Source organism: Nerophis ophidion, linkage group LG05, assembly GCF_033978795.1.
Source record: "Nerophis ophidion isolate RoL-2023_Sa linkage group LG05, RoL_Noph_v1.0, whole genome shotgun sequence".
NCBI classification, from domain to species: domain Eukaryota; kingdom Metazoa; phylum Chordata; class Actinopteri; order Syngnathiformes; family Syngnathidae; genus Nerophis; species Nerophis ophidion.
Genome location: NC_084615.1, coordinates 7,279,556 through 7,293,753, shown reverse-complemented (window position 1 = coordinate 7,293,753; position 14,198 = coordinate 7,279,556). Strand labels below are relative to the sequence as shown.

At 39.4% G+C, this 14,198-nt stretch overlaps 3 protein-coding genes across 4 annotated transcripts in view; all 3 read left to right on the top strand.

The window, feature by feature from the left end:
• Window positions 1-568: 568 nt before the first annotated feature.
• LOC133552572 (protocadherin gamma-A11-like) overlaps window positions 569-14,198 on the top strand; it is a 255,083-nt gene continuing 241,453 nt past the window's right edge. The window contains exon 1 of one of the 2 annotated variants that reach the window (XM_061899821.1): window positions 569-3,312. In XM_061899821.1, coding sequence (XP_061755805.1) covers window positions 865-3,312 — 2,448 coding nt within the window. In that variant the 5' untranslated portion in view covers window positions 569-864. The remainder of the gene's footprint in view (window positions 3,313-14,198) is intronic. The other variant, XM_061899827.1, reaches the window with a different exon arrangement.
• Window positions 3,939-6,723, top strand: LOC133552571 (protocadherin gamma-A12-like). Its single transcript, XM_061899817.1, has one exon. It carries the CDS (start codon window positions 4,243-4,245, stop codon window positions 6,697-6,699), a length of 2,457 nt encoding a protein of 818 aa, XP_061755801.1. The 5' UTR covers window positions 3,939-4,242; the 3' UTR covers window positions 6,700-6,723.
• LOC133552570 (protocadherin gamma-A10-like) lies at window positions 9,305-11,927 on the top strand. The gene has a single exon (XM_061899816.1). The coding sequence runs from the start codon at window positions 9,429-9,431 to the stop codon at window positions 11,883-11,885; it is 2,457 nt and encodes an 818-aa protein (XP_061755800.1). The 5' UTR covers window positions 9,305-9,428; the 3' UTR covers window positions 11,886-11,927.

The window sequence follows — 14,198 nt, the reverse complement described above, 5'->3', positions numbered from 1 at the left end:
GAACCCCAAATCCTGAGCTTCGACACATATTCAGTCATCTTTGATGTAAATGCAAACAAAAACTGACACTACAAAACTTAAACTACAGTAGAAATCGACTGTAACAATTAGCCCTGCAGTGATTGGTTCCTGTGCATCATTTTAACCCGCAAATGTTTTTTTTTATCCCACTACTTTGTATTTATTAAACAATGAAACGTTGTACCAACTGGGTTAGTGCAATAGATCCAATTATTATCCGGTGTTGTTCGATGCTTGACTTTTGCAGCTTTTGTATTTTTTGTGTTTTTATTGTATTGAATTATCTTATAATAGCATGTGTTTAATTTGTGAACTACAGTTAAATTACTTTTAATTAACTAATTTAATAAATTGTCGGTTATGATTTAAGTCAAATAAATGTACAAAATTCATTCAGCCTCTTCCAATTTATTCTGGTATCCTGTTTTAGTTGCATTGCATTGGCTTTATGTTCCACATCACTGAGAATTATTACATTTATGGTGTGATCTGTTTACTTTGCATTTATTTTTAAAATATGAAGAATATTGTTTTGTGCTGGTATTTGGTGAAAAATGTTGAATGTTATTGTGCTGTGGTAGAAAAGGTGAAATTCACCCTTTCGACTCTAAGGGACGCTCTTAGTCCGCGTTTGGATTTCCTTTCCTTCAGTCCATCACTGACTATGTGAGCAGATTCGCTGTGTGTTCATTTGAGGTTTAGGACGCATTAGAGTGAACAACACGTTTTTGGTGAATTGAAGTCGTTTTTTTATATCTAGAGAGAATTGATGATTGAAAATAATATTTGTCGTTTGATTTAGTGGATACACATATATACATATATATATATTTTTTTTGTAAAATGGCTCCTCGAAAATGCGTCGCTGACGCACGATGGATTGGGCGATTGTTGTCTGGACCACGACACCGAATGGGACTACTTCTTTGCATCCTTTATTTTGTCACCACGGTAAGTGGTCAGATTCGTTATTCTATCCCAGAAGAGATGAAGAAAGGCTCGGTGATCGGTAATGTGGCGCAAGATCTCGGCTTGGATGTGAAAAGGCTGCGTTCAGGGCGGGCCCGCATCGTGACGAGAGGAAACATCCAGTACACCGAGCTGAAGACAGACAAAGGGCTTCTCGTCGTCAATGACAGAATAGACCGGGAGCAGCTTTGTGGAGATGTGACGCCATGTAGCTTCAGCTTTGAGGTCATTTTAGAAAACCCCATTGAATTGCACAGAATCATTGTCGAGGTTTTGGATATAAACGACCATGCTCCCATCTTTGCAAATAAAGATGAGGCTCTCTTATTTGAAATAAGTGAATCAGCTGCAGTGGGAGTGCGCTTTCCTTTGCAGAGTGCAGAGGATGACGATGTAGGACAAAACGCATTACAGAATTACATTTTGTCACCAAATGATAATTTTATTCTGAATCAGCATGCAAATCCAGATGGCAGCAAATATGTTGAAATGGTGCTCCAGAAGCCTTTAGACAGAGAGCAACGTCCCCGTTTGTCTTTAAAATTAATTGCAGTGGATGGAGGAACACCACAGAGGTCTGGTACAGTAAATATAGAAATAAATGTGTTAGATGCAAATGACAATGAACCCATATTCAATCAATCAACATATAAGACTGCTGTTGTGGAAAATGCAGTGAAAGGAACTAGTATAATTACTGTAAATGCTACAGATGCTGACAGTGGTTCAAATGGACTCATCACATATAGTTTATCCAAAAAGAAAGGAAGTGCAGCACAAATATTTAATATTGATGAAAAAACAGGCACAGTTTTTGTGTCCGGTCAAATAGATTATGAAAAGGACAGAAAATATGAAGTGAGGGTGGAAGCAAAGGATCAAGGTGGGCGAATAGGTACCAGTAAGATTATATTTGATGTAATTGATGTAAATGACAATGCTCCAGTTATTAATGTAATGTCATTTTCAAGTCCTCTGTCTGAAGATTCACTTCCTGGTACAACAATAGCAGTTCTAAACATACAAGATGCTGATTCTGACAAAAATGGACAAATAACATGTTCAATAGATGGAAAACTACCTTTTAAATTGGAGAAATCATTAACAAATTATTACAATTTAATATCAGATCAGTACTTTGATAGAGAGTCTGTGTCAGAATATAACATAACCATAACAGCCACTGATCTTGGAACGCCCCCTCTTTCTACCTCTACAAAGTTACATCTTAGAATCTCAGACATTAATGACAATGCACCATTATTTGATAAAAACATTTATTCTGCTTATGTGTCTGAGAATAATTCTCCTGGCATTTCCATATTTGCTGTCACTGCCAGAGATGCTGATTGGAATCAAAACGCGAGAATATCTTATCTTTTAGAGGACACACAGATAAGTGGCAGTCCCGTTTCTACTTATGTTTCTCTAAATTCTGAAACTGGCGTTATTAGTTCTGTTCGATCATTTGATTATGAACAAATTAAACAACTGGACTTGGTGGTCAGAGCTCAGGATGGAGGTTCTCCTCCTCTCAGCAGCAACGTGAGCGTCCGCATCCTGATCCAGGACCAGAACGACAACGCCCCCCAGGTCCTGTACCCGGTCCAGACGGGCGGCTCGGTGCTGGCTGAAATGGTGCCTCGTTCAGCAGATGTGGGCTATCTGGTGACTAAAGTGGTGGCTGTGGATGTGGACTCTGGACAGAACGCCTGGCTCTCCTATAAAGTGCAGAAAGCCACAGACAGGGCGCTGTTTGAAGTGGGCCTACACAATGGAGAAATAAGAACTGTCCGCCAAGTCACTGATAAAGATGGCGTCAAACAAAGACTGAGTGTTCTAGTGGAGGACAACGGGCAGCCCTCTCGTTCAGCTACAGTCATTGTTAACGTGGCGGTGGCGGACAGCTTCCCTGAAGTGCTGTCAGAGTTCACTGACTTTAGCATGCACGACAAGGAGTACAATGACAAGCTGACTTTTTACTTAGTCTTGGCTTTGGCTGTGGTCTCCTTCCTCTTCATCACCTGCTTGCTGCTCATCATATCAGTCAAAGTGTACAGGTGGAGACAGTCTCGCGTCCTGTACCACTCCAACCTCCCTGTCATTCCATATTATCCACCACGTTACTCAGACACTTTGGGGACAGGGACTCTCCAACACGTGTACAATTACGAGGTGTGCAGGACCAGCGACTCCAGAAAAAGTGACATGAAGAATATGCAAGCCATGAGTCAAAGTTTAGTGAGTGTGGATGGAGCTGATGCTGATACACCACATGTGACCAAGCAGATGGCAGGAAACTTTTCACTGATGTCAACTTTGGTGAGTCAAATATTTTACATTTATTTTTGTTCTGTCATATGATACATTTCATTGATTTAAAGAGTGTTGTAATTTTGTATTGCTGCTGCATATTGTGTCAGCATATCGACATTTAAGCGGACCTATCTTAGAAGATATTTATCATATTTAATTTATACTTTGTATATTTTACTCACTTGCTGTTGCAAATTGACACACACATTTATATTTATTTGTGTATAGTATTATATTTTTAAAGAAAGACTAACTAAAATCTGGAGGGGAAAAAAACATGACATGAAGTTTGGTATAGGCTTATAAACTGTTCGAACAGCATAATTGTATTAACAACAATAAGATAACATATGGTAATTGTGTTTTGATACCATTAAAACACCTCCTTTTCAAACAAAATAATTATTATAGTATTTTATTATTGTTTTTATATTGGTTTTATATTTATCTATTTTTGGTTTTTATTCAGTCATTGGTGGAGCATAATATTGTTTTTTTATATCGTTTTTAACATGGTTGTGCAGCACTTTGGAAACGTTCTTGTTGTTTAAATGTGCTATATAAATAGAGTGGATTGGATTGTGTTGTGAGCTCTTAATTTACCATGCATCTGAAAATATGAAGAACATTGATTTTGACTGATAATGTATTTAATTTGAACATGTTCAGTGATATTTATTGTGCAGTTGTTGAATATAAATGTGAAATTCACCATTTCGACTCTAAGGGACGCTCTTGGTCAGCATTTGATTGTGGTTCCATTCAGTCCATCCCTGACTACGTAATGAAGCAGCCTCGCTGTGTTCATTTGAGGTTGAGGACGCATTACCCGCACGTTTGTGTCCATTTTAAGTCGTTGTTGGATCTATAATGAACGGATATTTTACAAGAAAATATTTTGTTTGACTTACTGGATAGAAGTCTAGTTATTGCAAAATGGCACCTCGAAAATGCGTCGCTGGCGCACGATGGATTTGGGGATTGTTTTCTGGCCCACGACACCAAATGGGACTTATTTTTTGCATCCTTTATTTGGTCACCACGGTAAGTGGTCAGATTCGTTATTCTATTCCTGAAGAGACAAAGAAAGGCTCGGTGATCGGTAATGTGGCGCAAGATCTCGGCTTGGATGTGAAAAGGCTGCGTTCAGGGCGGGCCCGCATCGTGACGGGCGAAAACATCCAGTACACCGAGCTGAAGACAGACAAAGGGCTTCTCGTCGTCAATGACAGAATAGACCGGGAGCAGCTTTGTGGAGATGTGACGCCATGTAGCTTCAGCTTTGAGGTCATTTTAGAAAACCCCATTGAATTGCACAGAATCATTGTTGAAGTTTTGGATATAAATGATCATGCTCCCATCTTTGCAAATAAAGATGAGGCTCTCATATTTGAAATAAGTGAATCGGCTGCAGTGGGAGTGCGCTTTCCTCTGAAAAGTGCAGAGGATGAAGATGTAGGACAAAACGCATTACAGAATTACATTTTGTCACCTAACGATCATTTTATTCTGAATCAGCATGCAAATCCAGATGGCAGCAAATATGTTGAAATGGTGCTCCAGAAGCCTTTAGACAGAGAGCAACGTCCCCGTTTGTCTTTAAAATTAATTGCAGTGGATGGAGGAACACCACAGAGGTCTGGTACAGTAAATATAGAAATAAACGTTTTAGATGCAAATGACAACGAACCCATATTTAACCAATCAGAATATAAAACAGCTGTTATGGAAAATGCAGTGAAAGGAACTAGTATAATTACTGTAAATGCTACAGATGCTGACAGTGGTTCTTATGGACTCATCACATATAGTTTATCCAAAAAGAAAGAAAGTGCAGCAGATATATTTAATATTGATGAAAAAACAGGAACAATTTATGTATCTGGTCAAATAGATTATGAAAAGGACAGAAAATATGAAGTGAGGGTGGAAGCAAAGGATCAAGGTGGGCTTACTGGAACAAGTAAAATTATATTTGATGTAATTGATGTAAATGACAATGCTCCAATTATTAATATAATGTCATTTTCAAGTCCTCTGTCTGAAGACTCACCACCTGGCACAACAATAGCAGTTCTAAACATAAAAGATGCAGATTCTGAGAGAAATGGACAAATTACATGTTCAATAGATGGAAAACTGCCTTTTAAATTGGAGAACTCATTAACAAATTATTACAATTTGATCTCAGATCAATACTTTGATAGAGAGTCTGTCCCAGAATATAACATAACAATAACAGCCACTGATCTTGGAACGCCCCCTCTTTCTACCTCTACAAAGTTACATCTTAGAATCTCAGACATTAATGACAATGCACCATTATTTGATAAAAACATTTATTCCGCTTATGTCTCAGAGAATAATTCTCCTGGCATTTCCATATTTGCTGTCACTGCTAGAGATGCTGATTGGAATCAAAACGCGAGAATATCTTATCTTTTAGAGGACACACAGATAAGTGGCAGTCCTGTTTCTACTTATGTTTCTTTAAATTCTGAAACTGGAGTTATTAGTTCTGTTCGATCATTTGATTATGAGCAAATTAAACAACTGGACTTGGTGGTCAGAGCTCAGGATGGAGGTTCTCCTCCTCTCAGCAGCAACGTGAGCGCCCGCATCCTGATCCAGGACCAGAACGACAACGCCCCCCAGGTCCTGTACCCGGTCCAGACGGGCGGCTCGGTGCTGGCTGAAATGGTGCCTCGTTCAGCAGATGTGGGCTATCTGGTGACTAAAGTGGTGGCTGTGGATGTGGACTCTGGACAGAACGCCTGGCTCTCCTATAAAGTGCAGAAAGCCACAGACAGGGCGCTGTTTGAAGTGGGCCTACACAATGGAGAAATAAGAACTGTCCGCCAAGTCACTGATAAAGATGGCGTCAAACAAAGACTGAGTGTTCTAGTGGAGGACAACGGGCAGCCCTCTCGTTCAGCTACAGTCATTGTTAACGTGGCGGTGGCGGACAGCTTCCCTGAAGTGCTGTCAGAGTTCACTGACTTTAGCATGCACGACAAGGAGTACAATGACAAGCTGACTTTTTACTTAGTCTTGGCTTTGGCTGTGGTCTCCTTCCTCTTCATCACCTGCTTGCTGCTCATCATATCAGTCAAAGTGTACAGGTGGAGACAGTCTCGCGTCCTGTACCACTCCAACCTCCCTGTCATTCCATATTATCCACCACGTTACTCAGACACTTTGGGGACAGGGACTCTCCAACACGTGTACAATTACGAGGTGTGCAGGACCAGCGACTCCAGAAAAAGTGACATGAAGAATATGCAAGCCATGAGTCAAAGTTTAGTGAGTGTGGATGGAGCTGATGCTGATACACCACATGTGACCAAGCAGATGGCAGGAAACTTTTCACAGATGTCAACTTTGGTGAGTTAAATATTTTACCATTCTTTGTCTGTTTTCCATTTGACAACTTCCATTGATTTAAAGATAGTCTGCTTATTACTACTCTCCATGCTCAGCAATGTTGTGGTCTGCATAGGGAACAACAGTGTTCCAACTGGTGATATCTTAAAGAGCGTAACTGGCCTGCTCTTTATTTCCCGGAAAATCTGTGAGATATTGAGCATATCTATTTACTCACAAACGTTGCAAGTTTGTCGGTATTATGAATCAGTTAGGATCCTTCCATCCATTTCTACCACTTGGCCCTTTTAAGGCCGCGGTGGGTTCTAATAGGCAACATGTTTTTCCATAATGTTTGTGTTCATGAAAGCTATGAATGGTCATTGATTTAGTGCTGTTGCAAAATCTGGTATATCGGAGAAGAAGAGTTCATCTTTCCTGATCTGACACAACCTGTTAAGATTTAAAATTGCCTGAGAAAACAACAATAGGGAATGAAGAACGACACAAGGAAGCGTAACAAAAATCATTCGTATTTATTTATTGTGTCTGTATAATTCATTATGTAATACAATAATACAATATAGCAATATTTATTACAATGCATGCAGGCAGGATGTTGGATTGTGAAGCTAATGTGGTTGGCTTTGGAGCGTTTGACAAATGCAATGTGTGATGTGACGGTGAGGAAGGAAAACTGGATGTAAACAATTGTCTCAAAGAGCTATCTCACAAATATAGTTTTTCCATTGTTCTTATTTTTCATATAATAATTGTATTTATTGTCATTTTTTTTGTCATTTAAATGTCCCTCATGCATTTTGTTTACACTGTGAGTGACTTTTGAGTTAACACAGAATCAGAAACAGAATCAGAATTGTTATGAATATTTAAGGTATAAGATCGTATTATAAAACAAAACATGGTTTACATCATCATTCATAACCTCCAAGGAGTTCGAAACAGTTAAATATTGCACCAAAGCAAGGCGCCTCTAAGGCCAGTTTTATGTTAAACATATATTCAAGATATTTGAGTAAGATCCCCCATGCCATGGGTGTCAAACTCTGGCCCGCGGGCCAAATTTGGCCTGCCGTTTAATTTAATTTGGCCCATGAGGCAATATCAATTTAGCATTAGAGCTGGCCCGCCGGTGTTATACAGCGTCGGTGCTACTGTAACACCGCATTCACCGCTAATACTCATACTTGCCAACCCTCCTAATTCTTCCGATAGACTCCCGAAGTTCTGTGCCCCTCCTAAAAATCTCCCGGGGCAACCATTGTCCCGAATTTCCACCGATTTCCACCTGGACAACAATATTGGGGGCGTGCATTTAAGGCACTGCCTTTAGCGTTCTCTACAACCTGTCGTCACGTCCGCTTTTCCTCCATACTAACAGCGTGTCACATAATATTTGTGGCTTTTACACACACACACACACACACACACACAAGTAAATGCAAGGCATACTTGGTCAACAGCCATACAGGTCACACTGAGGGTGGCCGTGTAAACAACTTTAGCACTGTTACAAATATGGGCCACACTGTGAACCCACACCAAACAAGAATGACAAACACATTCCAGGTGAACATCCGCACCGTAACACAACACAACAAATACCCAGAAACCCTTGCAGCATTAACTCTTCCGGGAAACTTCCAGCAAACTGACCAATAATTAACAACTTATTAAAGCATTTTCTCTTGCTACTTCAAGGCTTCAATGTTTGGTTCATTCAATAGTGTTATTTTATTTTCAAATTTATTATTAGCCTGTGGAAAAAAATGTGATATTTCCCTCTGAAGATTGCAAATACAAAAAAAGACAATTTGTATTTAAATTGTATTTGATATGCCATTGATATTCTTTTAATTATTATTATTATTATTATTTGAAACTGGATTTTGCATGTCACTAAAGTTATATAAGCCTTGCTTGTTCAATATTTAATGCAAAACTTGTTTGGGTCCCGATTAAAAGGTTAATTTGTTCAACCTTGGCCCGCGGGTTTGTTCAGTTTAAAATTTTGGCCCACTCTGTATTTGAGTTTCACACCCCTGCCCCATGCACTCAATAGCAACTTTAGTTTGGAGGTACTTGGCCCGACAGACGTTGAAGACACCTGCTATAGGACAATGATGATTATGTTCCATGCAGACTTTGTATTTTATTCCACCATAGCAAATCAACAATATTTTACAGGATACATATTTTAAAATAGGGACTCAACATGAACTACATTTGAAAAAAATACATAATATCAAGTTATAGGAACATAAAACAATTTTGGAAATTAATGTTGCATGATAATTAATGCATTTAATAATGTTGTTTTGATATTATTAAATATACTGTCTTTGTCTTATGACAACCATTTTTTTATCCGTATAAAATTAATAGGCTGAACTCGTATTTTTGCATTAATCTGAAAACATGAAGAACAGTGTTTTAGACTGATCATGCATTGTAGGTAAAACTGTTGTTGTACAGTGGTAGAAAATAGATGTGAAGTTCACCATTTCGACTCTAAGGGACGCTCTTGGTCAGCATTTGAATTTCCTTCCATTCAGACCATCACTGACTATGTCATGAAGCAGCCTCACTGTGTTCATTTGAGGTTGAGGATGCAGTTGCGTCAACAACTATCAAGACCTTTTTTGTTCTCTTAAGTCATTTTGGATGGACAATGACGGGATATTTTAGAGGAAAATTTGCAGTTTGAATCACGGAATACCTGATCTTTCTATTGGAAAATGGCACCTCGTAAATGCGTCGCCGGCGCACGATGGATTTGGCGATGGTTTTCTGGCCCACGACAGCAATTGGGACTTCTCATTTGCATCTTTTATTTGGTCTCCACGGTAAGTGGTCAGATTCGTTATTCTATCCCGGAAGAAATGAAAAAAGGCTCAGTGATCGGTAATGTGGCGCAAGATCTCGGCTTGGATGTGAAAAGGCTGCGTTCAGGGCGGGCCCGCATCGTGACGGGCGAAAACATCCAGTACACCGAGCTGAAGACAGACAAAGGGCTTCTCGTCGTCAATGACAGAATAGACCGGGAGCAGCTTTGTGGAGATGTGACGCCATGTAGCTTCAGCTTTGAGGTCATTTTAGAAAACCCGTTAGAATTGCACAAAATCATTGTCGAGGTTTTGGATATAAATGATCATGCTCCCATCTTTGCAAATAATGATAAAGCTCTCATATTTGAAATAAGTGAATCTACCGCACATGGAGTGCAGTTTCCTCTGCAGAGTGCGGAGGATGAAGATGTAGGACAAAACGCATTACAGAATTACATTTTGTCACCAAACGATCATTTCATTCTGAATCAGCATGCAAATCCAGATGGCAGCAAATATGTTGAAATGGTGCTCCAGAAGCCTTTAGACAGAGAGCAACGTCCCCGTTTGTCTTTAAAATTAATTGCAGTGGATGGAGGAACACCACAAAGATCTGGTACAGTAAATATAGAAATACATGTGCTAGATGCAAATGACAACCGACCTGTGTTTAACCAATCAGAATATAAAGCAGCTGTTATGGAAAATGCAGTGAAAGGAACTAGTATAATTACTGTAAATGCTACAGATGCTGACAGTGGTTCAAATGGACTCATCACATATAGTTTGTCTAAAATGAAAGGAAGTGCAGCAGATAAATTTAATATTGATGAAAAAACAGGCACAATTTATGTATCTGGTCAACTTGATTATGAAAAGGACAGAAAATATGAAGTGAGGGTGGAAGCAAAGGATCAAGGTGGGTTTACTGGAACAAGTAAAATTATATTTGATGTAATTGATGTAAATGACAATGCTCCAGTTATTAATATAATGTCCTTTTCAAGTCCTCTGTCTGAAGATTCACCTCTTGGTACAACAATTGCAATTCTAAACATAAAAGATGCAGATTCTGAAAGAAATGGACAAATAACATGTTCCATTAATGGAAATCTACCTTTTAAATTGGAGAACTCTTTAACAAATTATTACAATTTGATATCAGAGCAGTTCTTTGATAGAGAGTCTGTCCCAGAATATAACATAACAATAACAGCCACTGATCTTGGAACGCCTCCTCTTTCTACCTCTACAAAGTTGCATCTTAGAATCTCGGATATTAATGACAATGCACCATTATTTGATAAAAACATTTATTCTGCTTATGTGTCTGAGAATAATTCTCCTGGTATTTCCATATTTGCTGTCACTGCTAGAGATGCTGATTGGAATCAAAACGCGAGAATATCTTATCTTTTAGAGGACACACAGATAAGTGGCAGTCCTGTTTCTTCTTATGTTTCTTTAAATTCTGAAACTGGAGTTATTAGTTCTGTTCGATCATTTGATTATGAGCAAATTAAACAACTGGACTTGGTGGTCAGAGCTCAGGATGGAGGCTCCCCTCCTCTCAGCAGCAACGTGAGCGTCCGCATCCTGATCCAGGACCAGAACGACAACGCCCCCCAGGTCCTGTACCCGGTCCAGACGGGCGGCTCGGTGCTGGCTGAAATGGTGCCTCGTTCAGCAGATGTGGGCTATCTGGTGACTAAAGTGGTGGCTGTGGATGTGGACTCTGGACAGAACGCCTGGCTCTCCTATAAAGTGCAGAAAGCCACAGACAGGGCGCTGTTTGAAGTGGGCCTACACAATGGAGAAATAAGAACTGTCCGCCAAGTCACTGATAAAGATGGCGTCAAACAAAGACTGAGTGTTCTAGTGGAGGACAACGGGCAGCCCTCTCGTTCAGCTACAGTCATTGTTAACGTGGCGGTGGCGGACAGCTTCCCTGAAGTGCTGTCAGAGTTCACTGACTTTAGCATGCACGACAAGGAGTACAATGACAAGCTGACTTTTTACTTAGTCTTGGCTTTGGCTGTGGTCTCCTTCCTCTTCATCACCTGCTTGCTGCTCATCATATCAGTCAAAGTGTACAGGTGGAGACAGTCTCGCGTCCTGTACCACTCCAACCTCCCTGTCATTCCATATTATCCACCACGTTACTCAGACACTTTGGGGACAGGGACTCTCCAACACGTGTACAATTACGAGGTGTGCAGGACCAGCGACTCCAGAAAAAGTGACATGAAGAATATGCAAGCCATGAGTCAAAGTTTAGTGAGTGTGGATGGAGCTGATGCTGATACACCACATGTGACCAAGCAGATGGCAGGAAACTTTTCACAGATGTCAACTTTGGTGAGTTAAATATTTTACCATTCTTTGTCTGTTTTCCATTTGACAACTTCCATTGATTCAAAGATAGTCTGTTTATTACTACTCTCCATGCTCAGCAATGTTGTGGTCTGCAAAGGGAACAACAGTGTTCCCACTGGTGATATCTTAAAGCGCGTAACTGGCCTGCTCTTTATTTCCCGGAAAATCTGTGAGATATTGAGCATATCTATTTACTCACAAATGTTGCAAGTTTGTCGGTATTATGAATCAGTTAGGATCCATCCATCCATTTCTACCACTTGCCCCTTTTAAGGCCACGGTGGGTTCTAATAGGCAACATGTTTTTTCCATAATGCTTGTGTTCATGAAAGCTATGAATGGTCATTGATTTAGTGCTGTTGCAAAATCTGGTATATCGGAGAAGAAGAGTTCATCTTTCCTGATCTGACACAACCTGTTAAGATTTAAAAATGCCTGAGAAAACAACAATAGGGAATGGAGAACGACACAAGGAAGCGTAACAAAAATCATTCGTATTTCTTTATTGTGTCTGTATAATTCATTATGTAATACAATAATACAATATAGCAATATTTATTACAATGCATGCAGGCAGGATCTTACAGTGGATTGTGGAGCTAATGTGGTTGGCTTTGGAGCGTTTGACAAATGCAATGTGTGATGTGACGGTGAGGTAGGAGAACTAGATGTAAACAATTGTCTCAAAAAGCTATCTCACGAATAGAGTTTTTCCCTTGTTCTTATTTTTCATATAATAATTGTATTTATTGTCTTTATTTTTGTCATTTAAATGTCTCTCATGCATTTTGTTTACACTGTGAGTGACTTTTGAGTTAACACAGAATCAGAAACAGAATCAGAATCGTTATGAATATTTAAGGTATAAGATCGTATTATAAAACAAAATATGGCTTACATCATCATTCATAACCTCCAAGGAGTTCAAAACAGTTAAATATTGCACCAAAGCAAGGCGCCTCTAAGGCTAGTTTTATGTTAAACATATATTCAAGATATTTGAGTAAGATCCCCCATGCCATGGGTGTCAAACTCTGGCCCGCCGGCCAAATTTGGCCCGCCGTGTAATTTAATTTGGCCCTTGAGGCAATATCAATTTAGCATTAGAGCTGGCCCGTCGGTGTTATACAGCGTCGGTGCCGCTGTAACACCGCATTCACCGCTAATACTCATACTTGCCAACACTCCTAATTTTCCCGATAGACTCCCGAAGTTCAGTGCCCCTCCTAAAAATCCCCCGGGGCAACCATTGTCCCGAATTTCTACCGATTTCCACCTGGACAACAATATTGGGGGCGTGCATTTAAGGCACTGCCTTTAGCGTTCTCTACAGCCTGTCGTCACGTCCGCTTTTCCTCCATACTAACAGTGTATCACATAATATTTGTGGCTTTTACACACACACACACAAGTAAATGCAAGGCATACTTGGTCAACAGCCATACAGGTCACACTGAGGGTGGCCGTATAAACAACTTTAGCACTGTTACAAATATGCGCCACACTGTGAACCCACACCAAACAAGAATGACAAACATATTTCAGGTGAACATCCGCACCGTAACCACAACACAACAAATACCCAGAAAACCCTTGCAGCATTAACTCTTCCGGGAAACTTCCAGCAAACTGACCAATAATTAACAACTTATTCAAGCATTTTCTCTTGCTACTTCAAGGCTTCAATATTTGGTTCATTCATTAGTGTTATTTTATTTTCAAATTTATCATTAGCCTGTGGAAAAAATGTGATATTTCCCTCTGAAGATTGCAAATACAAAAAAAGACAATTTGTATTTAAATTGTATTTGATATGCCATTGATATTCTTTTAATTATTATTATTATTATTATTTGAAACTGGATTTTGCATGTCACTAAAGTTATATAAGCCTTGCTTGTTCAATATTTAATGCAAAACTTGTTTGGGTCCCGATTAAAAGGTTAATCTGTTCAACCTTGGCCCGCGGCTTTGTTCCGTTTAAAATTTTGGCCCAATCTGTATTTGAGTTTGACACCCCTGCCCCATAAACTCAATAGCAACTTTAGTTTGGAGGTCCTTGGCCCGACAGACGTTGAAGACACCTGCTATAGGACAATGATGATTATGTTCCATGCTGACTTTGTATTTTATTCCACCATAGCAAATCAACGATATTTAACAGGAAACATATTTTAAAATAGGGACTGAACATGAAGTAGATCTGAAAAAAGTACATAATATGAAGTTATAGGGACATAAAACAATTAAGGAAATTAATGTTAAATAATAAATAATGCATTTAGTAGTGTTGTTTTGATATTG

Excerpts from the sequence above, each read along its gene's own strand:
- LOC133552570 (XM_061899816.1), top strand. The coding sequence starts at position 9,429 with ATGGCACCTCGTAAATGCGTCGCCGGCGCACGATGGATTTGGCGATGG.
- LOC133552571 (XM_061899817.1), top strand. The coding sequence starts at position 4,243 with ATGGCACCTCGAAAATGCGTCGCTGGCGCACGATGGATTTGGGGATTG.